Here is a 27493-nt window from a genome sequence, read left to right as displayed (position 1 = left end):
TGTTCCAATAAAACTTTATTTATGGACACAGAAAATGGGATCTTCTATCATTTTCATGAGTCACAAAACAGTCTTCTGATATTTTTAACCACTTAAAAGTGAAATAAAAAAAAACATTCCTAGGTCATGAGCACACACAGGATTTGGCCTGCGGGTTATAGTTGCCCCATCTCTAAGTGCTTAGAACAGCGCCCAGCACACTGTTGCTGAGCTAACATTGAATACCTACTGTGTGCTTAATCCGTGTTAGGTATTACCACGTTGGAAGGTGTGAGCGGTTGTCTGCTGTGGTTGGCTTGCTGGGGAGGAGGAGGCCTTGCGTGGGGGAGGGGGGCCTGTCTGGGAGGGAGAGATGCTGAGGTGAGTTACCAGATGATCCTTTATACCTTGGGCCACCACTGGACAGGGGTGTCCATCCAGCAAGGCCCTTGAACGAGCCTTTCTGTGCTTGGGTAAGGGGCTCAGGGCACTGGCTTGGCTCCCCAGAACATGGCCCACCGCTGCCTCCTGTCACATCCCCAGACCTCCCCACCCCTGTTGCACCCTCCCCACTACACACTCCAAGGACCTTGGGCCAGCCCCCCTGCCTGAGGGCACAGAGAAGACCTTGCCCCAATGTCAACAACTAAGAACAGTTTATTCACAAACAGCACCAGCTCCAGGGCTGGTGCTTCCTCCTGTCTTTGGCACTAGGCAGTGGTTGTCTGGCCTTGATACCTAAGGGCACGTCCTTGGGCCCCAGCCCAGGCTGGGGGAGTGGGTGAAACCCTGGACTTGGGGCTTCGGAGGAGTCTTTCTCTCTCAAGACCTGGTGAAAGTGCTGTCAACCTTCACTTCTGGCTTTCGTCCGGGCGGGCACCATCTCCTCGGCCCTCATCTCTCTCCGTAGCAGATGTGGGAGGGGTTTGGGCTGCCGGATCTTTCTCACCCTGGATGGCTGAGGGTTGCCGGGCAGGGCCCAAGGGGTCTCCTGCACACACCCAGGCCCCATGTTGTTGTTCAAAGCAGATTTTTAGTCAATGTCTCTGAAAAGCCTAGCCAGAGGGGGTGCCAAGGGTCCCCTCCGTGTGCAGGAGACACGGTCTGAGTTCTCAGACCGTGGCTGGGCTCCTAGCTACATCTCTCTTCCCCTCCCCGCCTCAGGACTCCGCCGGCATCTGGGTGTCTGTGAGCTGGTCAGAGAAGGCCCTCTCCAAACGCAGTGTGTTGTATCTGGGAGGCGGTGTGCCGGGCACCTCGGTGCCTGGGGCTGGAGGCAGGCGCAACGCGGAGGTGAACGTGGGCAGATCATCGTCTATATCGAGGCCCAGGTTGTCCTGGCCCTGAGGGCCAGGGGGAGCGTGCCTCCGGGCCCACCATTCCTTAGCTTTATGCCACTGGCGGCGGGCAATGATGGAGAAAGAGTCAATAAAGAAGACCTCAATGATCTCAATGACACAGACGACGGAGCAGCTCATCCACAGGCCCAACTGGCCACCGAAGTTGGACAGAAGCATCTCGATCTGCGAGGGAGGTCAAGCCACACCATTAAGAGGGCCCCTCCACCCAAGTTGGCCTCATGCAGGGACCCCGGTTCCCAAGGGAGCCCCTGGCAAGTCCTGGCCCTGAATGGATTTGGAGGAAGAAGTGGGCAGGCTTCCTGTCCCCTCTTCCTCTGCCTTATCTGATCCAAGTCCTGGCTGGCCTGTGGTGACCCTGCCAGCTCCAGCTGTATCCCTAGCATCTAACTCTGCTCCCTGAGACAAGGCAGATGGGCACATTTGCAGACCCCAGGCAGGTCCCAGAAAGAAGCCACTCACACTGTTGGCAGGGCTCTCCATGATGGATCTCTGGTTCAGGTCTTTGTAGAATATCAAGAGTTTGGCCAAGTCCGTCCTGGAGAAATTCCAACAGGCAGGGCCCAGGTGAGTCAGGTGCCTTTGCATCTACCAGATGGCCAGCCCTTCAGTGTGGCTGTCTCCCTCCTTCCCAGACTCCAGCATGGCCCAGGCTCTGAGCTCCAGAGGAATCTTAGAACCTGGTTCCTGGGGCTCCTTCTGCACCCTAGAGCACATCTCCAGCCTGGGCCTCGTTGCTTAGGCCCTTCATTCACTCAAAAACCATTTCCCAACCAGCCTGAGTCAGTCCACCCAGCTGTATACTCCCATAGCACCCTGTTCTTCATCAAGCCCTGATATTGCGATTGTTTGATTGCAATCTCAAATATATATAGGAGACATGCAAGTAATACAAATGAGCGAGGTAGGCTGGGCATAACGTAATAATGATAACGACCATAATAACAGCCAGCGTTTATTGGACACTTCCTGTGTTGCCAAGCACTGTTCCAAGTGCCTTATATGAATTAACTTGTTGAATGCTCGCGACAACCCTATGTCGTTATGTTTTAATTATCCCCATTTTACAGATGTGGAAACTAAGACACGGATTGGTTAACTAACTTGCCCAAGACCACACCACTCACAAATGGGCAGATCCAGTATTCAGAACTAGAGAAATCTGGCTTCAAAGTTCATGCTGTTAGCTGCTGCACAAAATTGCCTCCTGGTGAGACTATGGCAAGTGTGTCCACGCTTATTCCAAAGGGGCAGCTATGACTCAACTCTTTAGTTCTACACAAGCATGGAGGTTTGCTGTTTCTGGAACTTCTGATCTTTCAAGGAAAGCTGGAAGTAATGGGTTGCTTTCATGGGGCTATATTTGGTCTAGGGGTCACTGGCTTGCAATGCTTGCTTTCAGAGTTTGCAATTACTTGGTCAAAGTCAACCTTTACGACTAGACTGTCAGCACCTTGGGGATGGAGATCATGTCTGCTCGGTCGTCATGATACCCCCAGCACCACATACAGCACCTGGTACCTAGTGGATATGCAATAAATGTTGGAGGCTCAACTAACCTCCACTGTGGAGATGGGAAGGGCCCAGAAAGAGGTGAGGTCACATGATAATTCCCCCATCCTCTCCCACCTTCATCTCCATCCCCTGAGGTCCCTGAACTCTGGCCCAGCTGATTTTTGCTAAAGCTCTCTTGGAAGTGAATGTTGATGTGGAAAATTTAAGCAGGATTTAGAAGCTGCATGGAGTATCTTCAGAGGAGTATTTTTCCAAGCAGGTCAAGATACGTCAGGAAGCCATGAAATAAATTTCCTAGGCCATGACCAAAACCCTTTGACAAAGGGAAACAGAATAGGAAATATCAGATTGCAGCCCCAGAGATGTTCAAAGTCTTTGTCAACTGATATGGGCACTAATCACTGAGAATGGCGTCATGATTGTTGAAATGGATGTAAATGGATGTAAACAGTTGGTTTGGCTATACTAGTTTGCACAGTCTGCAAATCAGCCCGAATGCTTTGTACACCAGTAGCAAGTGCTGTTACATGAGACTTTTATCTCATTTATCTATTCAATGGGCCACAATGGAAAACTATTTTCATAATGTGGGTCACAGCCAAAACATTTGAGAGCCCCGGGCCTAGAGTGGGATCTGGCTCCTGACATGAGCTTGATCAATATTTGTTCAATAAAGGAATGAGTGAATGAAAAAGAGAGGGTTTGGCAGTGAGGAAGCAAGTAAGGAGGCTGAGGCCCAGGGCCAGCGCAGGCAGAGGAAACAGGGTGGGGTCTGCTTACTTGTTGAGTTTTTTCTTTATTTGCTGGCCTTGGTCCCAAGTGAGAACGGGCAGCAACCATTTCTGTGATGGAGAAATAAGGAGTGACCTGGGGATGCCTGGAGAGGCCAGGGCCAGCCCGTATGCCTCCCCTCTTGGCCTCAGCCCCCCAACCTGGCCTTCCCTGTGGATCTCTCCTGAGGCCAGAGGACACAGGCAGGACATTGGGCTCCAGGATGAGAATGTGAGGGGAAAGATGGAGAAGATTAACTTACCTCAGAAACCTCGGATGGCCACTGTGCCAGACTGGTGGTCAGTGTCCACTCCTTAAAGCTAAGGGGAGAAGGGTACGGAGTGAGTATGGCTGGCCTGGCCTGGCCCAGCCCCGCGGGCTCCATCCTTCCAGCCCACTCACCTGCAGGCTTCCCGGCATACCGACTGGCAGCCCAGCTCTTCCCGGACAAAGGCCTGGTGCAGCTGGTAGTAGCAATACACTGAGGGACAGAGCAGAGGGCAGTGTGAGCTGTGGGGCCATAGCGCCCTTCCTGGGAGTCACCAGTGGTGCCTCCCTGAGACCCCTTTTCATGATCTCTGCTCCCATTTTCTAAAATTTCTTTTAATGTTTATTTATTTTTGAGAGAGAAAGAGAGATAGAATGTGAGCAGGGGAGGGGCAGAGAGAGAGAGAGACATAGAATCCGAAGCAGGCTCCAGGCTCTGAGCTGTCAGCACAGACCCTGACCTGAGTCTCAAACCTATGAACCTAAGCCGAAGTTGGATGCTTAACCAACAGAGCCACCCAGGTGCCCCTCTGCTCCCATTTTCTACAAACACTGGTTTTCTAGAAACAAATGCTGCTTTGTCATATTGAGAGACAGAATACTGTGGAGGTTAAGGGCATATGTTGGGGGTGTCAGCAGCCCTTGCTTTGAGTCTAGCTCCATTACCCCCTGGCTGTGTGACCTTGGAGAAGTTGCTTAACCATACCGAGCCTCAGTTATCTGTTCTGTGAAAAGGTACCACCAATAGTTCCTGGAGTTGATAGAGGTGGCCAACGTCTTAGCACAGGTTGGGGTGCAGCATTTGGTCCTAACTGGAAAGTCGAATTCAAGCCAGGCTTGGGGACAGGAGTAAAACTTTTGCCTAACGTCTCTCTACCGATGGCTCCTTCCCGCAAAAGGCCAAAGCACAGGCTGGTGCTGGGGCTGGGCTGACTCCACCCCCCGGGGGCGGGTCTCACTTACTCCAGTTGGGGTGCTGCTGGTAGTTGCAGTAGTTGGCTGCTGGAGGTAGCGGCTGGCTATACTGGGCGCACCCACATTTCTCCACCATCTTTGTCTGGAAGCATGAGTGAAGGCAGATCTGAAAAATGAAACCCAGGGATTCTCTTTAATCTCCTTGCACATGGATGCCAGAGAGCTCCCTCCCTAGGCATCCCTCATCCAGAGGGTCAGCTTCCCACAGTCTTGGCAGACGGCATTAATGTGCCCCTCGTGGCACAGCAGACTGGGCCAGGGCTGGCCTGACTCCAAAGGGACCGGGGTAGAGCAGTTATTGAGAATTCAGGTGAACTGAGATGGGGTGAACAGGGTGAGCTGGGGCTGCGGCTGGGGATGGACCCTTTCCAATCGCGTGAGTGGGGGACATTGAAATGGATGCCAAGAAACAGAGAAACACAGTCCCCAACTTTTCTGTTTTCGGGTCCCGTCCTTCCATGTTTGGGAGTCTTTGGGGATCGGAAGCTACCACAATATCCATAAAGTTTATAGCATAAAAGCTCATGGCAAAGGCTCCAAAGGCAGGCTACTCCAGCTCAAATCCCACATTTGCCACGTCCCAGCTGTGTGTATAAGGCATGCTTGCTTGTGTAAGGGAAGTTCCTTAACTTCTCTGATGTTCTGGTTTCCTCACTGTTGAGATAAGTAAAACAATACCTACTTCACGAGGTTGTTGTGAGCAGGAAATGAATGGATGGATATATGTAAAGTGTTTGCACATGGTAGCCTCTCACTAAATATTATCCAGAAGCGTCTTTGCAATGAGCTGAGCTGAACTTAACTTTCCTTTCCTTTCCTTTCCTTTCTTTTCCTTTCCTTTAATTTCTTTCCTTTCCTTTCCTTTCCTTTAATTTCTTTCCTTTCCTTTAATTTCTTTCCTTTCCTTTCCTTTAATTTCTTTCCTTTCCTTTAATTTCTTTCCTTTCCTTTCCTTTCCTTTCATTTGTTTCCTTTCCTTTCCTTTTCCTGTCTTACATTCAGTTTGACTGCATTTCTACTATAAGCAGACATTCTCCAACTAATAGTCTCTTTCCACTTAGCGTCCTTACCACCTCTAAGCTCAGGTCTGATGTAAGCTAGAGGACCCGGTGCTCAGGAGCACCTGGCCTTTTTATTCTACTGGATTGATTTTCATGAACTCTGAGCATCCCAGTAGGAGAGGAACTACAGACTTCCAGAATGTAAGAAGGCAGAACAGATGATCGCACTAGAGGGTTGAAAACTCAAATGCTCATGGGAGCTGCTGATACAAGTAATACACTAGAGGCTGGTGGGGACTATGGGGAATGAAAACACATGCCTTCTTTAACGGGGCCACTTCACCCACTGTTTACATTTCGGGAATATGGCCCAAAGTGGCCAGATCTTGTTTTTCAAGAGAAGCTGGAAATCTGGGTTTTCTTATGAAATTCCCTGGCTTCTAAACACCATCCAGGCTGGAAAAATTAGGTGTGCAGCCTGGAAGGGGCCTGGGGGCTGCCATTTAGGAGCCCCTGATCCAATCCAACCTCCCCTTGTGATTGCTGAGGATGGCATCACTTGTCCAAGGGCATCAGCGAGTGAAGGGCATGAGTGGACCCATAGGCTAGGCTCCTGACCCCTCAGCCAGTGCCTCTCCCAGGCTGTTTCACTCCTGCCCCTCACTTGCCAAGACCTATTTAGGAAGCAGGCCTGTCTCATCTGTACATTGTGTTCCAGGCAAACCTCAAGCAATCAATTCAGCTCTGGTTACAGATGGATTGAAGAGGACTAGAACCAGCTGGCATCGTTTGTTCTTGAGATCTTTGGATGAACCCCAGGAATTATCACTACAGTTCCTGGTCTGAGACACACCCAGTTATATATAACTGTCTCCTATGTCCAGGCCACAGCCCGGGGCTGAGTGGCCTCTCCTGCCCGTACCTGGAGGGAGTATGCAGCATTGTAGATATTACTGATCGGCACGTCACTCCCGTCCTCTGTGCACTGGCTGTAGGGTTCACTCAGCTTGAAGGACTCCGTCTGTAATCACAACAGCACACATTCAGCCCTACCCTGCCCCAGGACCCAGACAGGCTGAGCGTGCATGTAGTCATTCATTTAGTAAATATTTATTAAGCACCCACTAGGTGCCTGGTGCTTTTCTAGGCACTGTGGGCTCAACAATGATAAAAGTAGACACACTCCCTGCTCTTATGGAGCTTACTTCCTAGTGGTGTAGATAGATGGTCAAAAGGAATAAATGCATAAGATAACTTTGGATAATTGTGGCTAGTGATCAGTGAAACTGGGAAGGGAGATTGGAGGGCTTGGGGAGGAAGGGTACAGTGTTTCCAGGAGTGATTGGGGAAGATGTCTTTGAGAAAGGGACCTGTTGGCTCAACAAGGAATGGCAAGAAAGAGCTGGATTTGCTACGAAGTGGGAGACGGGGTTAAAGCAGAAGAAGCAGCAAAGGCTGAGGGGGGACAGGGCCAGGGTGGCTGGAATGTAGCACAAGAAAGGTGAAACCAGAGAAAGGCCAAGGCCAAATCATGGCAGCCTCCTATGCCATGCTGGGAAATCTGGATTTGGTTTTCAAAATGGTAGTAAGTCAATGGAGAATCCAGGGAGTGGGCAGGAGGAGCAGGGCAAAAAAAAAAAAAAAAAAAAAAAAGCAGTGACCGTGTGCTACATGGGATTCTCCTCCCAGTGAAAGACCCATTTCCTACCCTCTTGTCTTCTGGTCCCAGAAGTTGACTTTAAAAAATTGAGTTTCTTAGAGAGGGCCAAGGAATGCCCAAGAGAGTAGAATGATACCATGGTCCAAGGAGGTAAGAGAATTGTAACTCACAGCTCAAATACCTTATTAAATCATGTTTTCTTGTGGTGTACTAAGTTTGGCTCCAGCTTAATATTTGTCACTGCCAATAAACAATCCAGACAAGCCAATTAAAAAACAAAAAAAGGATAATGTCTCTCCCAAGGGGGAATGATAATTAAATATAAATTGTGACCAGCTTATAGCCAGGTTCCTTGTCTGTCTGTTTGTTTTCTGGGAGTGGGAGAAAAGGGGAAATGGATGGCAGATTTGTGAGAGGGTAAAAGAAATCTTTTTTCTTTTAAGAGTGGCCAGACAGAAAGATAACTCGGGGGGTGGAGGAGGGAAGAATCAAGAAGTTTGACACAGGTAGAAAACACAGACATCACAAGTGGCTGTCATCTCTTTGTTTGTATTGTAATCCATCTGCTTGCTGACCATTACTCTCCCTCAATTAGCTACAGGTACCTCAAGGGCAATTAACAGTACACATTTTAAAACATTTAAACAACAGAAGCAAAGGGGAAAGTAACAGGCTGGTCTCCTCTCTTCCCTAGGAGAGGAGCAGAGCTAATCTCAGATATACAGACAGGCGGACAGGCAGACATGCACTCACATATTCCCTTTGCCCTGCAATCTCCCCTTCTCACTAACGATAAAGTGTGGGCCTCATTCCGTGTCAGTACAGAATAAACAGACGTACTTCATTCCTCCAAATAGCTGGGTGGCTAACAGATCCAGAGCCTCTAGAACATGCCAGGGCTGGCTGGGCCCTGGGGTACAGAGATGCTGACAGTGGCTTCCCTTGAGGGCAGCTTAACCCCATGCCAACCCCCTGAGCTTCTGGAAGTAGTAGGCTTCCTGGGCAGATGTTTCTTCAAGCCCCTGGGTCATGCTGAGCTGTCCACAGAGCCCAGCGTGGCAGCTATAGGCTCTACCTGCCTGGGGAGTTGGGGGGGTTGAGTACAAGACCTGGGCATCTAGGTGACAGGATCTGTCTACTTGAGTAAGCTATGAGCAGCTGGCAAAAGTGGCTGGGGCTCACATTAAAAAAAAAATTAAAAAAAATAAGTAAAAGGGCACCTGGGTGGCTCAGTTGGTTGAGCATCTGACATGGTATCAGGTCATGATCTCACCACTCCTGAGTTCGAGCCGGGCTCTGTGCTGACAGGTCAGCACGGAGACTGGAGCCTGCTTCAGACTCTGTGTCTCCCTCCCTCCCCACCACCACTTATGCTCTTTCTCTCTCTCAAAAGTAAATAAACATTAAAAAAATAAAAAAATAATAAAAGTGGATGGGGCTCCTTTTACTTTGAGGACCAGCCCATGGGTCACTTCCAGAAAGCTGATTGAGAGAAATTATCTTTTGAATTTTCATGCTTTTGAGTCCTCAGAGTCCTTGTACTCTGTAATGATGCTTATTGAACTCAGAGCCCCTGGGTTATTTAGATTACTTCCTAAAGCAACAGGGGGGTGGGGGAGTGGGGAGGTAGGGCAGATGGGGCCAGCACTCCAGTGCTCACTCTTTTGCTCTCTTGCTCTCTTGCTCTCCCTCCCTCTCCCTCCCTCCCTTTCTCTCTCCCCTCCACCATCAGCTTTTCAGAACTGATCTGTCCCTAACCTCTAGAGACACAAAAATGAGAATGGGTAGATATGTATGTGAATGCAAGCTTTGTGTATACAAGTGTGAGTAGGCACACATGTCAGTACATACATATATACAGGTTGAGATGTGTATATTGTGTGCATGCATGGGTATATGTAGGCGTGATTAAGTGTATATGAGTATATGTGTGGGCAACAGGGCCCATTTTTATCAAACCAGATCTTATCTGCTTCCTTCATAGAAGCCTGGGGGAGGTGGGCATCTTCAGAGGAGTCCTCAGTTCACCTCTTTAAAGGTATGAACTGTGCCGCAGAATAGCCCAGGTGGCAGTATGATACCCTAGATGGAATTAAGGGTGGTTTAACTTTCTTTTTGCTTTTGTTCTGTTTTTACACTGTAATATATTCTAAAATTTATTTGTGTATGGCAAAGTTTATACTTTTAATCAATTGAGAAAAAATAATTACTCAATATATGAAGTTAGGACTACTGTTATCTCTTTGGAGGAAGCAGTGAATTCTATCTCTACTTTACATCCTGCAGAAAAAACATTCTAGTGGGTTAAAGTATCAAATGAAATAATAAAATAACTAGAAGGTAACTCAGTATTTGATCTCAGGGAGGGAAAATCCTCAATAAACATAATGACTAAAGAAGAAAACAAAGATTTTGAATATCTAAACATTTGATGTGTTTGCACATGAAACAGTAGATAAAGAAAACTAAAAGGCAAGCACAAACCAGGAAAGATATTTCCAACACAAGTGGCAAATAACTACTACTCTTTCTATATAGATGGAAGAGATCAACATCTCATAAAGGAGGAAAGTGTCACTAAAGACAAGAAAAAACTTTCTAACTTCTCTTTTTGCTCCAAACTTATTTTCCCTTCACTTCATATCTCTTTTCTTAAAAAAAAAAAAAGTACAGTAATAGCTGACATTTTTAGAGCACTTCCTACATATGAAGCACTGTTTCAAGTGTTTCACATGAATCAACTTGCTGAATTCTCACCAGCCTATAAAGTAACAGTATTATTATCATCCCCATTTCACAGATGAGGTAACTGAGACATGGAGATTATGCAACCAAAGTGCAAAGTGGGGGTAGGGGCAGAGAGAGAGAGGGAGAGATTGAGAATCCCAAACAGCCTCCAAAATGTCAGCCCAGAGTCTGACGCAGGGCTTAAAGTCACAAACCGTGAGATCATGACCTGAGCTGAAATCAAGAGTCAGACGCTTACCTGACTGAGCCACCCAGGCTCCTAGCAAAGCCTGGCACTTAATCCCTGTTACACATATGCTTGTGAAAAGAAGTGTGCATGTGTTTTAAGATAAAAATGCACAGTAGGGTTTGCAATGACAGTGAAGTCTCCCCTCTCTCCAGGACCTGGCTCCACATCACCGGGTGAGTTGTCTACCCTTGCCCACTTCCTCATCTCCCATTCATGATCCAGCTCATTGTGCTCTGGTTTCTGTTCCACTCCTTCCGCTGAAAACTGCTCTGGCAAAGAATGCCCATGATCTCTTGGTTGCCAAACCCAGAAAGCACCTTTTGCCCTTTATCTTGATTGACCTCTCAACTGTATTTGGTGCTTTGGTTCACACGTTCCTTGAAACTCTCTTCTTTGATTTATCTGACGCCAGTTCTTTCTGGCTTCTGTTCCTCATTCTCTGCCTCTATTTCTCCAGTTTTGTTCTGCTCAGCCCTTAAACATTTACATTTTGTTAGGTCTTGGTGATGGCATTTATTTCCCAGGATGGAATTATGCTAGATGCCCACCCCACCCCTCACCTCAGTTTTTCTCCTGAGCTCCAGGCTCATAGCATCTATGGACATTTTCACCTTGATTTCCCAGAGGCACAGCAACTTGGGTATATCCCAAACCGAAGTGGTCATCTTCCCCACAAGCTTATCCCTCTTGTATTCCCTAATTCTGAGCCTGGCACCTCCAACCACCCCACTGCCTAAGCCAAAACCTAAATATCAACCTAACTTTCCCCTGTCCTTTCCTCACTGACCTTGGTTGTCAAGCCCTGTTGCTTCCATGCTGTAGTATCTCAAATCTATTCACTTATGCTCATCCCCACAGCCATTGCTTCAGCTAAGGTCCTCATCATTTCTTTCTGGAATTATTGTAAATGTGCTGCTTCTGGTATCTTGATTACTTCATCTCGATTACACTTTAGCCAAAGAGACTTCTCAAAAAGTTTCACTACTCAGCTTAAAATCCTTCCTGTGATCCCTTTGCAATTGCTTTGCCTTTTGTTTGGGCTAGCCCTTCCAGAAACTATTTCCCTGACATTTGTCCTTCAAGAATCCATCAGCTAGGAAGCTTTAACTGACAGCTGCTGTCTGGGCTCCCATTCATCTGTACATCCATCCATACATACATCTATCCACCCAACATTTTTTTTAAATTTTTTAAATATTTATTTATTTTTGGGAGAGGGAGAGAGAGAGAGAGTGAGCAGGGGAGGGGCAGACAGAGAGGGAGACACAGAATCCGAAGCAGGCTCCAGGCTCTGAGCTCTCAACATAGAGCCCGATGTGGAGCTTGAACCCATGAACCGTGAGATCACGACCTGAGCCAAAGTCGGACGCTTAACCGCCTGAGCCACGCAGGTGCCCCTCTACCCAACATTATTTACTGAGTATCTATGTTCTAAGAACTGGGTCTGGTAACAAGACAGAGAATGTCTCTGTTCCTACGGAGCTGGGAACTGTATTGCAGAGCTGTGTTGTCTTAAAGGTAAGATATTTTGAAGGTAGATACTCTGTTGTATTCACTTCTGAATTTCCAGTGCTTTGGACACACAGCCCTTCAATGAATGGAGGAAAAATTTTTAACCAACTGCCTAACCAACTGACTGAGTCTACCAGCTTAACATGCCTATCCAACAAAATAAACAAACAAATATGAAAGGAAGGAAGTCTAGTTTGTTTGGACTTATTCTTAGTGACCCCCTGCTGACCTCTTAATAATCCCTAAGATCACTTTTTGTTGTTCCAAATGCTCATAAATCAGCAAGAGAGCTGACTGACCTTGCTCTGTGGCTTTGATTTTATACATCTCAAATTAGGTGTAGCAGAAAACCCACCCATGTCTTTGTTTACCCACCATTGTTAAAGAAAACATTTGTTTAACAAGGTGGTGGGTATTTCTAAGCTCAGAGAAGAAAATCAGAGGGCAGGGGTGCCTGGTGGCTCAGATGGTTAAGCGTCCAACTCTTGATTTCAGCTCAGGTCATGGTTTATGAGTTCAAGCCCTGTATGGTTTGTGAGTTCAAGCCTCTTATCAGGCTCTGCGCTGACAGTGTGGAGCCCACTTGGGATTCTCTCTCCCTCCCTCTCTCTCTCCCCCTCCCCTGCTTGTGCTCTCTTTCTCTCAAAATACATAAATAAACTTAAAAAAGAATATATATATATATATATATATATATATTTATATGTTACTATATATGTAAAGAAAATCAGAGGACAGAATTCCTTAGTTCTTGTACTTTTTCAAGCTCTCAATCCTCTCCTCCAAGTCTGCAGACACTGTGAGGGGCAGAAGGGAAGAAGGGGGCAAAAGGATAGTTAATAAACATGTGTTAATGGATAGGATGTACTGCAAATCCCAAGTCCTTATTCAGGATGCAGATAAGCATGGGAAATATTAGATGAAAATGTCGACTATTCTGATTAGGGGGTTTTGCAATCCCAGTAAATAGAGGAATCAATGACCCAGACCCTTAAGGGATACCCTAAAGTCTTTTCAAGCCACAGTGTCATAGATTGCGCTCAAGATTATTTGGAGGGTAGGGGAGAGACAATCAGTATTCACACAGTCTGAGTTGGTACTCAACACTTCTCATGTTGAAACAAACTTCTCACATTGGAACAAAGCCCCTAAACATGGCTCCCGAGAGCACTCAGGTTCCAGGAAACCATCCTGATGGTTTTTTGTTTTTTGTTTTTTTTCCCCCAGGATTGTCCCTTTGATAGGGCACTGAAGCCACAGATTTCATCTGGAATATCACCATGCCAGTTCATAATCTCAGCTGTCTCAGCTTAAATATTGCTTTCTCAAGAAATCACCCCTGGAACTCCCCATTTCCCTCATTAAAAAAAAGCTTTAGGTCAGCCATCTCCCTGATATGTTCTCATGCATCCTGCATTTCTCCTTGTTAGTACTGATGATTACAATTAATCACTTTTCCAATTTTTTGTCTGTTATTGGTCCTCTCTGCTGGACTCTAAGCTCTAACAGGATAGCGACCATGTCTTCCACTCTGATGCGGTCCCTGTGTCCAGCACATAATGGCATGCAGAAAATAGCCTGCTGAATGGACAAGTAATAGGTGGATATACAAGCCCCAGTGCTCACTATGTCACTTTATAACCCAGGACAAAGCCATCATTTATGGCTGTGCTAAAGCTTTTGTCATTCTAGCTTCACTCTCGCTTAGGAAGACACACTTCACTTCTCCTCTCATGTTGAACTACTCAACTTTCTAAAGCTGAGGTTCCTGAGTTTGCTGCCTCTTGGAATAATCACTGGAGTTTGGTAAACACACAGATCTTGGGCTCATCTCCCAGAGATTCTGAATCAGTGGATCTGAGTCTGTTGATCAGTCAGGTTTGGAAACCACTGCTCTGGAGGACAGGTTTACTAGGAATGGAGACAAAGGTGCAGAGCTTACTGGCATAACAAGACCCCAGCCCTGCAAACAAGAAAACTGCATAAGTAGTGGAGTGGCTGCAGGCATTGGCACACACTCCTTGCCTTGCCCTTCTGCTCCCATTGGGCATGGTTGACTTGGGCATTGGAGTCTGCAGCCCAGATATGTTTCTGTTGACAGGTATGAATGTTCTGTTGCAGCCAGTGAGGTCAGAGAGTGTCAAAGACTTGAGGAAGAAGGGGGTTCTTGGTAAATAAAGTGAAATTGATGGCTAAATATTGGCTAAATAGAGCTTTGATGGCCCAGTGACTTCCCATTAGTCCTTAAGGAGTGGTTTACATGCCTCATAGACCTTTAAGTGGCCCAGAAAGAAAGGTGTTGATCTGCTCTATTGATATTAGTGACAAACATAGTTAGTGTCTGACGCTTTGCTTCCAACACAGTTCTTATAAACAAATGCTAGTGTCTGTTTTTGCAATAAGGAAGGTTCCTTCAACTCTTTCCGAAAATGGCATCCTGTGTCCTTTTTCATCAATATAGAAGATACAAAGATAGGGGCGCCTGGGTGGCTCAGTCGGTTGGGCAGCCGACTTCAGCTCAGGTCATGATCTCGCGGTCTGTGAGTTTGACCCCGCGTCGGGCTCTGTGCTGACAGCTCAGAGCCTGGAGCCTGTTTCAGATTCTGTGTCTCCCTCTCTCTGACCCTCCCCCGTTCATGCTCTGTCTCTCTCTGTCTCAAAAATAAACGTTAGGGGCGCCTGGGTGGCGCAGTCGGTTAAGCGTCCGACTTCAGCCAGGTCACGATCTCGCGGTCCGTGAGTTCGAGCCCCGCGTCAGGCTCTGGGCTGATGGCTCGGAGCCTGGAGCCTGTTTCCGATTCTGTGTCTCCCTCTCTCTCTGCCCCTCCCCCATTCATGCTCTGTCTCTCTCTGTCCCAAAAATAAATAAAAAACGTTGAAAAAAAAAATTAAAAAAAAAATAAATAAATAAAAAATAAACGTTAAAAAAAAATTAAAAAAAAAAAAGAAGATACAAAGATAGCCTATAGTATTAACTACTGGAATGATCTTTGCAGGAACTGTTAGAAAATCAAGACTTTGCTTTCTTTTGAAACCAACATGCTGTTCCACAAGCCGCACCTTATTGGTTTTCTTTGGGGAAAAAAAAGAAGTCTGTTCTCCTCGACTCCCCCATAGAAATCAGAATGTTCTCTTACCAGATGCATGCCTATGGAGGTGGCCATTGCCGTCTCGATCTCTGTTCCTATGTCCTCAATGAAGGGGTATTCATCCTGCCGATGCACAATCACCTTAGCCCCAGTGGAGGATACCAGGAAGGGATTGTACTCCTCTTCATTGATGTACAAGATCACCTGCAGCCCTGAGAGGAGAAGAGGCTGCTGTGGTCAAAGGCTAGTTCAACATTACCTGGTGGTAGCCTACCTCTCCCGCTGCTTTGGGAGTCTCAAGACCAAAATGCAGGTATTTCCAACAAAGTGAAAGGTGTACAGGGCTAGACTGGAAGCTTCGTGGAGAAGAGAGGTGGGGGTGGTGGTGCCTGACTTGCTCACTGCTGTGTCCCCCAAAAACAGTGTCACTGCCGCAGTTCTGCTGAGCAATAAAGGAACTACTCCTGGGTCCAAAAACATGCATCCCGACACGGTCCTTTGAGATGAGGGGTTTGGCAGGGCACCCAAATGGACATGCAGTGCTGTGGCTGCTTAAGCCCTTAGAGAAAAGCACTAATAGTGTCTGATCCCTGGCCTAACTCCTCTCCATACTTCACCTCCTACCCCGGCAGGTAGTTCTGTACCCAGCAGCCAGAGGGATCTTTTAAAATTGTAAATCCGATCACTCCCTTGCCCGAAACCCTTCAGTGGCATCTCACTGGATACACAGGAAATGCCATAGAATAAAATCTGAGCCACTTGACTGTGGCTGTCATGTCTATGATGATGCAGCCCTGCCTGTGTTTCCCTCCTCAGCCCCCTTTCTGCTCTCTCAAGAAGCTCCAAGTAAGAAACAGAAAGCTTCTTTCTGTTTCTAGAGCACATCAAATTCATTTCCTTCGCAGGGTTTTTGTACTTGATAGCGCCCCGAATGCTCTTCTGTGGACCTTAATATGATAAGGATCTTCTCACCCCTAACTAACTCTTCCCATGGATGCCTTTCTGGCCCCTTATTTGAAATAAAACCCCCATCCTGACCCCAGCACCCCCTTACCCTTCACTGCTTTATTTTCCTCATAGTCCTCATTGGGATTTATAATCAGATAATGTCCATGCGCTTGTTCATTCATTTATTGTCTGTCTCTCCCCACTATCATTCAAGCTCCCTGGAAGCAGAGAGGGCATCTGTTCACCCTAGTGTCTCTGACACGTGGAAGAGAACGTGGCATACAGCAGGCACTCAATAAATGTTTGGTGAAAGAGCAAATGAGCTCGTGGCCTGTATGGATTGACGGAAGAAAACTTGGAGAGTTCATTCTGACTTCTTCCATTTGTAAATAAAGGAATGGAAGCCCAGAGCAGGCAAGGATTTGCTTAAGGTCACACAGCACATGCACAGCAGAGCCTGGACTCTGCAGCTCTTTGCTCCCAGGTCCCAGACTACTTCTTTCCACTGAAGTACGTGCCCTGGATTATGATTTCTTGCAGACTTGGTAAGAGTACAGACTACACAGTAGCAAAGGCTGGGAGTCCATATGGGGTTCTCCTGCCTTTCCTTGTGGGAGCATATTTGTATATCAACTCATGTTCAGTTTGCTTAGGACTTTGCCAGGCCCATCTGTTTCCTGCCTTCACTACAAAAGTCACTGTAGTAAGAGCAGTGGTAATAGTACCAGAGGTCATAACAGTTCTATTGGTGGTGGTGGGAGTAGTAATGGTACCAATAGTAGTAATGATAACACACAACCAGCATTTATTGGGTGTTTCATGTGTGTTAAGGGCTGAATTGTATTCCCCTTCTAATCCGTATGTTGAAATCCTACCCCATAATGTGACAGTAATGGAGACAGGGCCTTTAGAGAGCTAATAAAGGTTAAATGAGGTCATAAGGAGGGCCCCAATCCCATAAGGCTGGTGTCCTTACAAGAGGAGGAGATACCAGACCTCCCTCTCTCTCTCTCTCCTTTTCTCTCTCTCTGCCACAGAGAAAAGGCCAGGTGAGGACACAGCAGGAAGGCAGCCGTCTGCAAGCCAGGGAGAGAGATCCCACCAGAAACCAAGTTCACAGCATCTTGACCCTGGGTTCCTAGCCTCCAGAAGGGAAACTAAATAAACGTCTGTTATTTAGGCTACTCAGTCCGTGATATTTTGTTAAGCAGCCCGAGCAGACTAATACAGCATGTGCCAGGACTTACTCTAAGCCCTTTACACATATGAAGTCCTCTCAATTACCCCAAAGCAGAGACATTATCATGATTTCCACTGTGTAGATGAAGTGCAATAACTTGGACAGGGTCACACAGTCAGTGGCAGAGCTGTGGGTTTTGGCTGGAGAATGTGTTATCTTAACCAAGATAAAGGTATGTTTGCCTCCCTGATCTCCTGTTTGGCACATCTGGGTTTAAGTCCATCTGAAGTCTGCCTGCCCCACATTACTCATTCCCTAGCTGCAGGCTTGAGCCAGAGTGGTTTGCCAGGAGGAGAAACCCCAGTGACGTCACTGTTGCTCTCTCAAAAGTAAAGAGGAGACATCAAAAAGGAAAACAGACACCAAAAAAAGAAGGAGCCAACATGGATGCTTGATAGAAACAGCACAGCCAAAGGGGAAGTGATGTCCCTGGTTTCTGGCCAGGTGGAGAGATCCCACATTTCTGGAAGGCTCGGGCACTCCAACTGCCCTCCTGCCAGGATGCTCACTGTCGGTGTGGATTTCCTTACCGTATTCACTGCCCCCCATAGAGGTGCTGAGGATAGTCTCATTTTCTCTGTTGTTGAACGTGTAGCAATTCCCATACATTGGATGGTGGAAAAGCGTGAAGTTTCTATAAGGAAGAACACGGGTCAGAAAGAGCTTTGGTGGGAGCTCCCCTCATGCATCTGAGCTAAAGGCTGGATGGGAAGGGCTTACAGGGCCAACTTTCTTTTGTGGACAACAGATAATAGACATGACTTACTTTCTCCACTTTCTGTCTAATAAACCACAAGCAAAGCCCCTCACCCTGGCTGCCACACGTTAATATAGGACTACTCTCTGCTTTGTTCCCCCATCTTAATCCTCCCAGCTCTGTCTCCATCCCAGTGTGACTCTCGTTGTACCCTATGTCTGCCCCAAATTCCTCTACTCATGAATTTCTCAGCCAAAACTTGACATTTTTCCATTCCAACACCAGGAAATGATCCCAGGAGAAGGAACCACATCACGTGTGTCCTTACACTGACTTTAGAACCTAACGCTTAGGCAGATATGATTCCAATCACTCAGTTTCATAAAGATCAATGTATCTACTAACATATAGAAAGGCTTAGTGTTTAAAAAGGATGAAGTAAGGCTTTCAGATAGGCAGGAACACTCTAGAATGTCCCATCACTGCTCAGTCACCACCAGGGATCTGAGTGTTATCTTAAAGGCAGAAAAGTTTGAGAGCTCACCCATCTATACATAGACCTTTCTTTCTCTTTCTTTCCTACCTCTCTTTCCTTCGTTTCTTCCTCTGTGCTTGATCAGTGGTTCTCAATTGTTGGTGTGCATGATGGTAGCATGCAAGGTTATACATATACCATCAACCCCTCTGTTTTTATGAGTAACTTAATGAGTTCAAAGAGACTTTGACTCTATGCCATCTCTATCTTCCTCAGTGACTCCAGAGCCTAGATCCCATGTAAGCTGTTTTCTAAAGGGCAGGGTCAGCGAGAAGAGCATCTTTCACTCCCAAGCCCCACAGCTGAGCTGCAGGTGCAAGCAAGGGACTCGGAGCTCAGAGCCACCAGTCCTCAGAGCTAAGAGGGCAGCCTCCTCTCCTGACCTGGCATCGCAGGACATGCCATCAAAGAAGCAGGTAACCAGCAGCTCCTCAGCAGAGTAGCTCATGTTGATTTTCTTCTCCAGAGGGACCTGTGCCATGATGTTCATGTAGTGCAGCTTATACCACTCCTGGATGGCATTGACCCCTGAGCTGAAGGTGTAGACGGCACATTTGGACGTGTCATTTGAACACTGTGAATAAGAGGAGACAGTAGGCTGAAGCCACTGGCACTACCACTGGCCTTGGGAAGGACGTTAAGGATGAGGACCTAGGACTCTAGACCGGAACAGGAGGGACACCTGAAGCAAGGATGGGCTTCCTCTTACTTCCAAGGGCTGAGAGAGGATCAGCCTCAGGGACCTGAAGGGTCTGAGAGAAGGACACAGAATCCCACTTGTCATGGCTCCCTGTGACTGCTTACCAGGTGAGAAGAAAAACCGGCTTCTGTAGGGTCTCCAGATATCCAGGCTTTGGTTGATTATTGCTATTGACTTCCTACCCACCTCTAGCCATTTCCTACTGGATCAGCATTCTAGAAATCTGGATCCTCACCCAGACTTCAACATGATATTTCCGCGGGATCTTGGGCAAGGCATGACATCTCCATTATTTCACCTACCAAATGTTAACTAAAATGCCATCCTTAGCTGGGATGACCAGCATTTAAAGTATGTAATAATTAGAGCCTTAGAGGGAGACTGTAGTATGTTCCAGATGTTCTCATCACACTGGGTTTGGAATCTCTCTCAAAAGGACAGGCATTGAAGGATTGATTTTGCTATCAAGGATAGCCGAGAGAGTATCTCGTGAAAAGACCCAGGAAGACTTTGAAAAGTCTTGATGATTAAGGGATAGGGCCATTTCTCCAGGATTTGTAACTGGTGCTCCAAGGTCTCACAACTGGCAAGCCAAGTATAAGGTACAGAAGAGAGGTCTCATCCTAGAGAGATGCCTGGGGCATGGCGAGGTAGCGTAATTGATTGCCTTTGCCCAGGACACTAATGGAATTCGATTTTGGTGACTGGCTGCTTCCTTAGAGCCCCTTAAATGGGACTGAGAAGGAGAGAGGAAAAGTCAGGCCACAGCACCTCACAAAGGCAAGTACTGCAGGGAACATTGGGTGTTTCTGTTGTTTATTACCTATTTTCTTCCTTCTGGTATCTGTACCCTAATTTTGCTTTTGTGGAACGTCTTTCCCCTTGTTGGATACAGTCTGATGAGACTGTCCATCATGACACCTCACCCTCTCTGTTAGGTGACCCGACTCAAACTTGGCCAATCAGATAGTCGCAAGATGGGATCTGAATCCGTCTTTATGGATGGATTAACAAAAAGCCTGAAAATAGTGAAAGCTTATTGAATCCAGCAGCCATACCTGAAATGACCTTTCACCATTTCTTGCCACCTAGATCCCTGGACCTTCCCTAGTTTCTGTCCTTTGACAGGCCTCCATGATCTTCTGATCCCTTTCTAAGACTTTTTTTTTTTTTTCTACTTAATATTACCTGAATCAGTTTTAGTTGCTTGCAGAAGTTTCACCCTTAACTGGGTGTATTTCTTTGAGCAGGACCATAGGGACGATGGCAAAGGAGAAACCTTCCTGGACCCACCATCTCTAGCCCATCCCATGGCCCCCAGCTGTGAGGACATGCATCTCACCAGTTGGAATCCCACCACCTCCTTGGACTCGTGGACATGCATGACATCTGATGCCTTGTGAATGATGCTCCCACTGACTTTCCGCTTCCGCCCTGTGAGGAAGTCCCTGGCCTTGCTGGTCTCATCCTGACTGAAAGCCAGCAGTGGGACCAGTTTGAGGAATTTGGGCTGTGTGCCCTCCCAAGCCGAGGTCCAAGACTCTGCCTCTCGGCGTTTTCGAGACTTATTCTCTGGAAAGCCGTACAGGTTCTTCAAGGCCGTTCTAGTCTCCTGTTCCAAGTCGGCTAGAAGGTCCCGCACTGCACTGTACCTGCCAAGGGGGGAAGGAGGAGTCAGGGAGAGGGGAGCTCCACTGACAGAGTGCTGGTACCTCTTCCCAATGTTTCCCATCAGTGTGTATCGGCCTTGGGCCCACTTCTCCCCCACTTCCTTGGCCAAGGAGGCCTTTTATGATTTGCCCCATCCAAAGTGACTCTTGGCTTGAAAAGTGATGACAGGCTCCCGTGTGACCCTTGTGTGACTTCTCATGGCTTCGTTTATGCCACTACCATCTGCTTGCTCTTGGGGTGTGTTGGTAAGTTTGCCCCGACCAGCATTTCTGGAGTGGTGACTGTCAGGTGCCTCCCATAAACCAGCCACGGTGAGGACAATTACAGTGAGGACAGTAACTGCTAACTGGAATTGGGTCCAGGGGACCGACTCTGTCTCCACCTAGCACACTTGCCCCTGCACACTGACTCTTCTCCAATCAGTCCTGGGACAGAAAAGGTAACGCTGTCACCTCAGTAACCCCCAGGAACAAGAATGATACAGGAATTGACCGCATGAAGCACAGCGCCATCTTCAAATCTCCATAATACCAAGTAGTCCTGGCCTCCCTCCCAACTGCTCCCCTCTCTGCTCTCTCTGCCCCTTGCTCCCTGCATAGACGACACAGCATCATGATTGAGCGTGTAAACTCCAGAGTCAAACTACCTGGGGTCCAGTTCCCCATCCTGGCTCTGGATATGGGACTTGGATAAGTCACCTAGCCTTTTTGTGTCTCAGTTTTCTCATCTGTAAAATGAGATCACTGGAAAGATTCAATGAGTTTATCGTATGTGTGTGTAAACAGTCACTATTAATTTTATTAGCATAATTATATTTGCTAATATTTCACTCCTGCACTACAACTCAACTCCCCTAGGACCGAGACTGTGTTGGGTTGTTCAGTTCTTTGCCCCAGACTCAAGTACAGTGCATGCCAACTTGTAGACACTGAGTAAATGATTATGGTGCAAGTGATAAATGGAAGAAAGGGAGGGAGGGACAAAAAGACTCTGAGGTGGAGAATGAGGCTTAGACCTGATTTTGATTTTGACCAGTTAGTTTCCTTTGACACTCTTCCTCCCTTGCTCCTCCCTTCTCCCCATGCCCACACCTGCTCAGACAAATTCTGCCAGATTCTGACCTGCCTCACAGATCAGTTTTCAATAATCCTGAGCACAGCTCCAGTGACCCATTTAGAACAGGCCCTGTGGCAGAAAATAGGGCAGTACCAATGGCTGATCCTGCCCAGAGCCCAGTGATCTCAATTAGTGGGGCTGGATTCACTCAAATGAGGGTTGGGGCAGCTGAGATGCTTCCGGAAGTCACTTGGGTGTCACTTCTGAGTCAGCCTCCAGCTCATGTTTCGGGGACAGTGAGGGTGTGAGTTTAGAGGGCTCAGGGGGAAATGGCTAAGCTAGGCTGTGTGTGTCTATACATACATACCTGTGCGTGTGTGCGTGCGCACGTGCCTGGGGTGGGAGGCTGTGCTAGCACATTCCAGTCCCCACCCCCCAGTGAAACTGACCCTTGCAGACTCCCACTCCTGCACAGCTTGAGCTAGTCCAGCCTCAGAAGCAGCTGATAGATTGACAACTTGGGACAGATTTAGAACCTGGGGGAGGGAGTTTACCAATGTTGGCAGCAAATTCAGATTTCTAAAAAGCCTCCCTGTGGGCTGGCACGTGTCATCTTTGAGTGGGGCTCTGGCCTCCGAGGGGGGCCCGGCCCCCACTCCATATCCTTGCTCCTGCCGCTTACTTGTAAGGGTTGATGTTGCAGATGGTGACGGCAGGAAAATCCAGCTTCTGGAAGTGGACCTTGATGGAGACGGAGACGGTGTAGAAGGAGGAGATGAGGAGGGCACATTGCCAGAAAATAAGGGCCACGGCCGTCAGCGTGAAGAGAACCCAGAGCAGGCGCCGCAGGCGGCCGCGGGACACCACGATGCGGCGGCAGCCGTGGGTGTTGGTGTTGAGGCAGTACCACCGCATCAGCTCTTTTATGGTAGGCGCCTGGGGCCCCGTCACAGGCAGATTCTTCTTGATTTTGGCTTTGATCTTCTCTCCAGGAGCCATGATGAGGATGGGACTTGAGGGCCAGGCAAGCTGGAGGGGCAGAGAAGAAAAGTGGGTGACCTCACACTCCCTAGCCTCCAGGGACAGGGCAGACTCTGGGGAAACACCAGCCCACACGCCCTCAGAGGCCATCTTCCTTTTTCCCTCTGTGGGCTGGACAGCCTGCATTCTGGGACCCCGGCCCCCTTTCCAGGATATTTGGGTTTTTGGCCACTGCAGCTGCAACAGGGCTGTTTCCTCCTTGTGCAGCCCCCAGGCCCAGCCGTGTGGGGGCTGGGTGGGGTTTAACCCATGAATTACTTGTTGGAAGGACCTTTCCCCTGGGTGCCTGGAGCAGGAGCCCTCCACACCTCAGCCTCTGCACCTCTCTTATCACGCTCTGCCCTATCTAGAATATGGCCCCCTGCACCTTATCGCTTCCTCCCACCTGGCCCCCTGGAGGGCAGCATTCCTATCTCACCTAACCCTGGTGCCTAGCTCAGTATCTGGCACTGAGCAAGTACCCCGCCAACATTTTCTGACAGATGCAATCTGTCAAGAGAATTTCTCGGCAGCCAACTTGGATCCTGTTCGGTCCACTCCTAGCCGTGTTTTCCAGGCTTTTCCCCTCCGCTTTCCCTGCAAGTGGGGTTTCTGTTTCGTTTCTGTTTAACTTCTTCTCTTTACAGTCAAGCATTTGGTGTTTCTAGAGAACCTTAGAAACAATAGCCCACAACTATTGGCCACTTAATATTTGCCAGGTACAATGCCCTATTTCCTTGATTCTAAAGTATCACTAATTGGGGGAATACACTGTGACGAGATAACAGCTTTGTTTGGGGGAAAGTGTTGGAAAACAAACTATCACATTCATCAGTGTACATGATGCATTTCACTTACAGAAACTTCACAACATGGAATAACATTCTTTTTAGAAATGAACTAATATATGTGTACTGTGTATTCTATACATTATATACATAACACCTCATGGTTATATAAAGTTTCATCAGTCTCATAAATATATAAAGTCTCTCTATATACATATAATCCACATAGATTTCATTTTGTGTTTCAACAACCACTACTGTTATCTTCATGTTATAGAGGAGGAGAATGAGCCCAGACAGGTGGGGTCATTTGTGCAAGACCACACAGCTACTCAGTGGAAGGACTGGATTAGAACCTTGCAGCCTTCACCACCATGGTATAGGCTTTTGAGGGGCCTGGTATTGTGCTGGGTACTGTCTCCTCCCCAGAGAAGAAGGAAAGAGAAGGGATCCTGTGCTATTTATTTATTTTTATTTTTTAATGTTTATTTATTTTTGAGAGAGAGAGAGAGAGAGAATAAGTGGGGGAGGGGCAGAGAGAGGGAGACACAGAATCCGAAGCAGGCTCCAGGCTCTGAACTGTCCGCACCGAGCCAGCCGCGGGGCTTGAACTAACAAACCACAAGATCTTGACTTGATCTGAAGTCAAATGCTTAGCCGACTGAGCCACCCAGGTGCCCCGGGATCCTGTGCTGTTTAATTTCCAAACTCTAGATAGTCAGTGTCACCACCTCCCAACAGTTGTGAGCATTGGTAAAGGGGGAGGGAAGGTATATGGAAATTCGTCCCTCTTTTTTTTTTTTTTTTAAAGTTTATTTACTTATTTTGAGAGACAGAGAGACAGAGTGTGAGAGAGAGCACAAGACAGAGAGAGGGAGAATCACAAGCAGGCTGGGCTGCGCAGTCAGCACAGAGCCCGACTCAGGGCTCAATCCCACGAACCGTGAGATCATGACCTGAGATGAAATCAAGAGTTGGACTTCTAACCGACTGAGCCACCTACACACCCCAGGAAACTCTATGCCTTCTACACCTGCCGTTGGTGACAGAGGCAGAGTAGGGAATACCTTAATATGGAGTAGGATATGCAAGGTGGTCCCCATGCCCCCAGAGGGCCTGTGTCTGGGCTTTAGTTTGTCCCATCGAGTTCTTCAGGCAGGATTCTGCACTTCAGGAGTTACTTTTTGTCCACCCTGACCCCATGGGATATTGTCCAAAATTGGAAGCTGGGGCAAAGCTGGGAGGCTTTCAAGTTTATGATGCTCGTGGGTTACAGGTTTATGATGTAAAGAAAATAAGAGGGCGGGGGGGGGCAAGTGAGATGTACAGAGGCAGGCACCTCCCTCCAACCCCCACCCCACCACAGACACATATGACCTTACTGGGATGGAGAAAACCTTCTCAACCCTCAAAATTATGCTGTTGGTCTTTTAGCAAGAGGAATGTAATTTATTTTGTTTTGTCATTTAAAGCATTTCCCATCCTCAACTCCTCTCTCACACATTCAAAAGCAAAAAACTTAGCAAGAGTTTGTTTTAAAAATCTGGATCCAGGTTCAATTTCCTGTCAAACAAAATGGCCACGCAGGGAAGGTTTTCTCCTCTGCGAATGTTCAGAATCGCAGATGCTGGATACTCCTATCTCTAATTCTCCTTGTTCTTGCTGAAGACAACCCCTGGGGTCCCTCTGCCCCACCAGCTTCTTCTCCAGGACTGACCTTGACTCCAATGGATCAGCCCCCAATGTCAGTGAAACCACAGGTGAGAGAAGGGAACCCATCTGCTCAACACAAAACAGATAAATGTGCACTGAAACAGTGTTACAACTTCAGAGCAGAGCAAGGTCCGGCAGGTTGATCAAACGCTATGCCTTCGTGGAAGAATCAATGGCTGACACGGAGCACTCACTCTTTGAAGTACTTTACAGGTATTCACTCATTTCATTTCCACAACAAGCTTCTGAGGTAGGCACCTTCATTTCCCCCCATTATGCAAATGAAATGGAGACACCAAGAGGTTAAGTAGTTTGTCCAAGGTCACACGACAAAGTGGCCAAGCTGGGATTTGAACTCAGGAGTCCATGCCTTTAACTACTAGCTGTGCTGCTCCCCAACAGTAATAATAATGACAACGACAGCAGCAACAGCAATAATCGCAGCTATCATTTATTGATCCCTTAGGACTCCCTGCCATCCTACTCAGCTCTTTTTACATATTACCTTATTTAATGCTCCCTATAATTAGATGAGGTATTAGTACCGTCCCCATTTCACAGAGGGGGAAACTGAGGTGCAGAGTGATTAGGTAACTTGCCCAAGGCCACCCAGATGGCAAGAATTCAAAGGAGTTTTTCAAATTCCAGGGCCGCTCATGATTCTCTACTGCGCCCCACCACCCCGGAGCTTGCCTATCTCCCATACCCCAGGAAGGGACCCCACGCCTCAGGCTCTGGGAGTGGGACTCGAGCTCCCCCCTGGCGTCTCTGCAGCCCCTGCCCACCCCGCACAGAGCGACCGCACGCTGTGCTGTGGCAGAAGTCACGTCTGCTGACGCCGCCGGAGAGAATCCAACCAACCCGATTCAAGTGTTTGCTTCTTTCTGCAACCACGGTCACCCCAGAGAAAACATTCCAGAGAGCAAAAGGAACGATCGCGGTCAAGTCTCGCCAAGGCCTGAACAGGTGCTGGGCGGAGAGACAAGGCGAGGCGCGGCCCGGGACCCCCAGAGCCCCGGACCCTGAATAGCCCAGAAACGCCTGTCACCCCAGCTCTGCGTCCCGGGCGACGGCGTGGGCAGACGCCAGAGAGCTGGCTGGACCCGGATTGGCCTGAGAAGGTGTCCCAGCATCCCAGCCACCGGGAGGCAGCCCCGGGCTGATGCCAGCCAGCTCCGCCACCGACCGCGCGGACGGTGTCCGAGAAGCCATCGGGCCCCGCGGCCGCTCCGGTGCCTGAAACCCCCAAGCTAGTGCGACCCGACCCGGCTCGGCTCACCTCTCTCGGTTCCGAAGAGTCTGGGGCTCGGGTGTGCGCGATCCGTGCGCGCTCTGTTGTGCTGCCGGTAACAGCGCGAGCATCCCGCCGCTGCCGCGGCCTCCGGCTCTTGTGCGCCAGACCTGGGCCCCGCCCCTGGAACCCCGCCCCCTCGGGGCCGCCACCACCTGCCCAGGTGTATTCCCCAGGTGGCCCAGGATGTGCCGGCCATGACGCCGCAGCGCCCCCTGTCACCCTGAGGCAGCTCTGCGCCCAGGTGCGTCCTGCACGGTGCCTTGCGGTGGCGAGGTACAGTGCCCGCCGCCTCCCGGAGGCCAACCAGCACCCTGCATTCCCCCTGGATCTGTGCGGCACCTTCTACCAGCACCTCACAGCACCTCACAGCGCCTCCTGCCGCCTTGTTACTGCCCGACACCTTCCACTCTGGTCCAGTTGGGCGCCCTTTCGCCCCTGCGCCAGGAGAAATCCCAGGCAGCATTTCGCCCAAGGCTTCCTCCTGACCTGGATCAGGAAGCTGCTTCAGTGCCCACCTGCGTCTGCCTGTGCCCACCTGCCTGAGGCTTTGCAACCAGGCCTCGCATCCTTTGGTCTCTTCACTTGCCTTTTTATAGTGACTCACGCAGAAAACTGTAAGAAATGAGCTTAGAAAAATTGCAACCAGAAGGGATCATAGAGACACCTCGATTACAGCCCCTTAGAGTAGGGAAGAAAGAGGCCCAGAGAAAGAAAGCAGTCTGTTCTG

The 27493-nt window shown here is 48.3% G+C and overlaps 1 protein-coding gene across 1 annotated transcript; it reads right to left on the bottom strand.

The window, feature by feature from the left end:
* SCNN1G (sodium channel epithelial 1 subunit gamma) lies at positions 1 to 26846 on the bottom strand. The gene is made up of 13 exons (XM_049638419.1): positions 26752 to 26846; positions 22634 to 22980; positions 20567 to 20876; positions 18908 to 19098; positions 17823 to 17926; positions 15153 to 15316; positions 6789 to 6887; positions 4854 to 4971; positions 4026 to 4104; positions 3886 to 3943; positions 3633 to 3694; positions 1800 to 1875; positions 1 to 1502 (listed from the first exon to the last, which is right to left on the bottom strand). Exons 2-13 carry the CDS (start codon positions 22948 to 22950, stop codon positions 1140 to 1142), a joined length of 1941 nt encoding a protein of 646 aa, XP_049494376.1. The 5' UTR covers positions 22951 to 22980; positions 26752 to 26846; the 3' UTR covers positions 1 to 1139.
* Positions 26847 to 27493: the final 647 nt, after the last annotated feature.

This window comes from Panthera uncia, chromosome E3 (genome assembly GCF_023721935.1).
Source record: "Panthera uncia isolate 11264 chromosome E3, Puncia_PCG_1.0, whole genome shotgun sequence".
NCBI lineage: Eukaryota > Metazoa > Chordata > Mammalia > Carnivora > Felidae > Panthera > Panthera uncia.
This window is presented reverse-complemented; position numbering and strand designations above follow the sequence as displayed.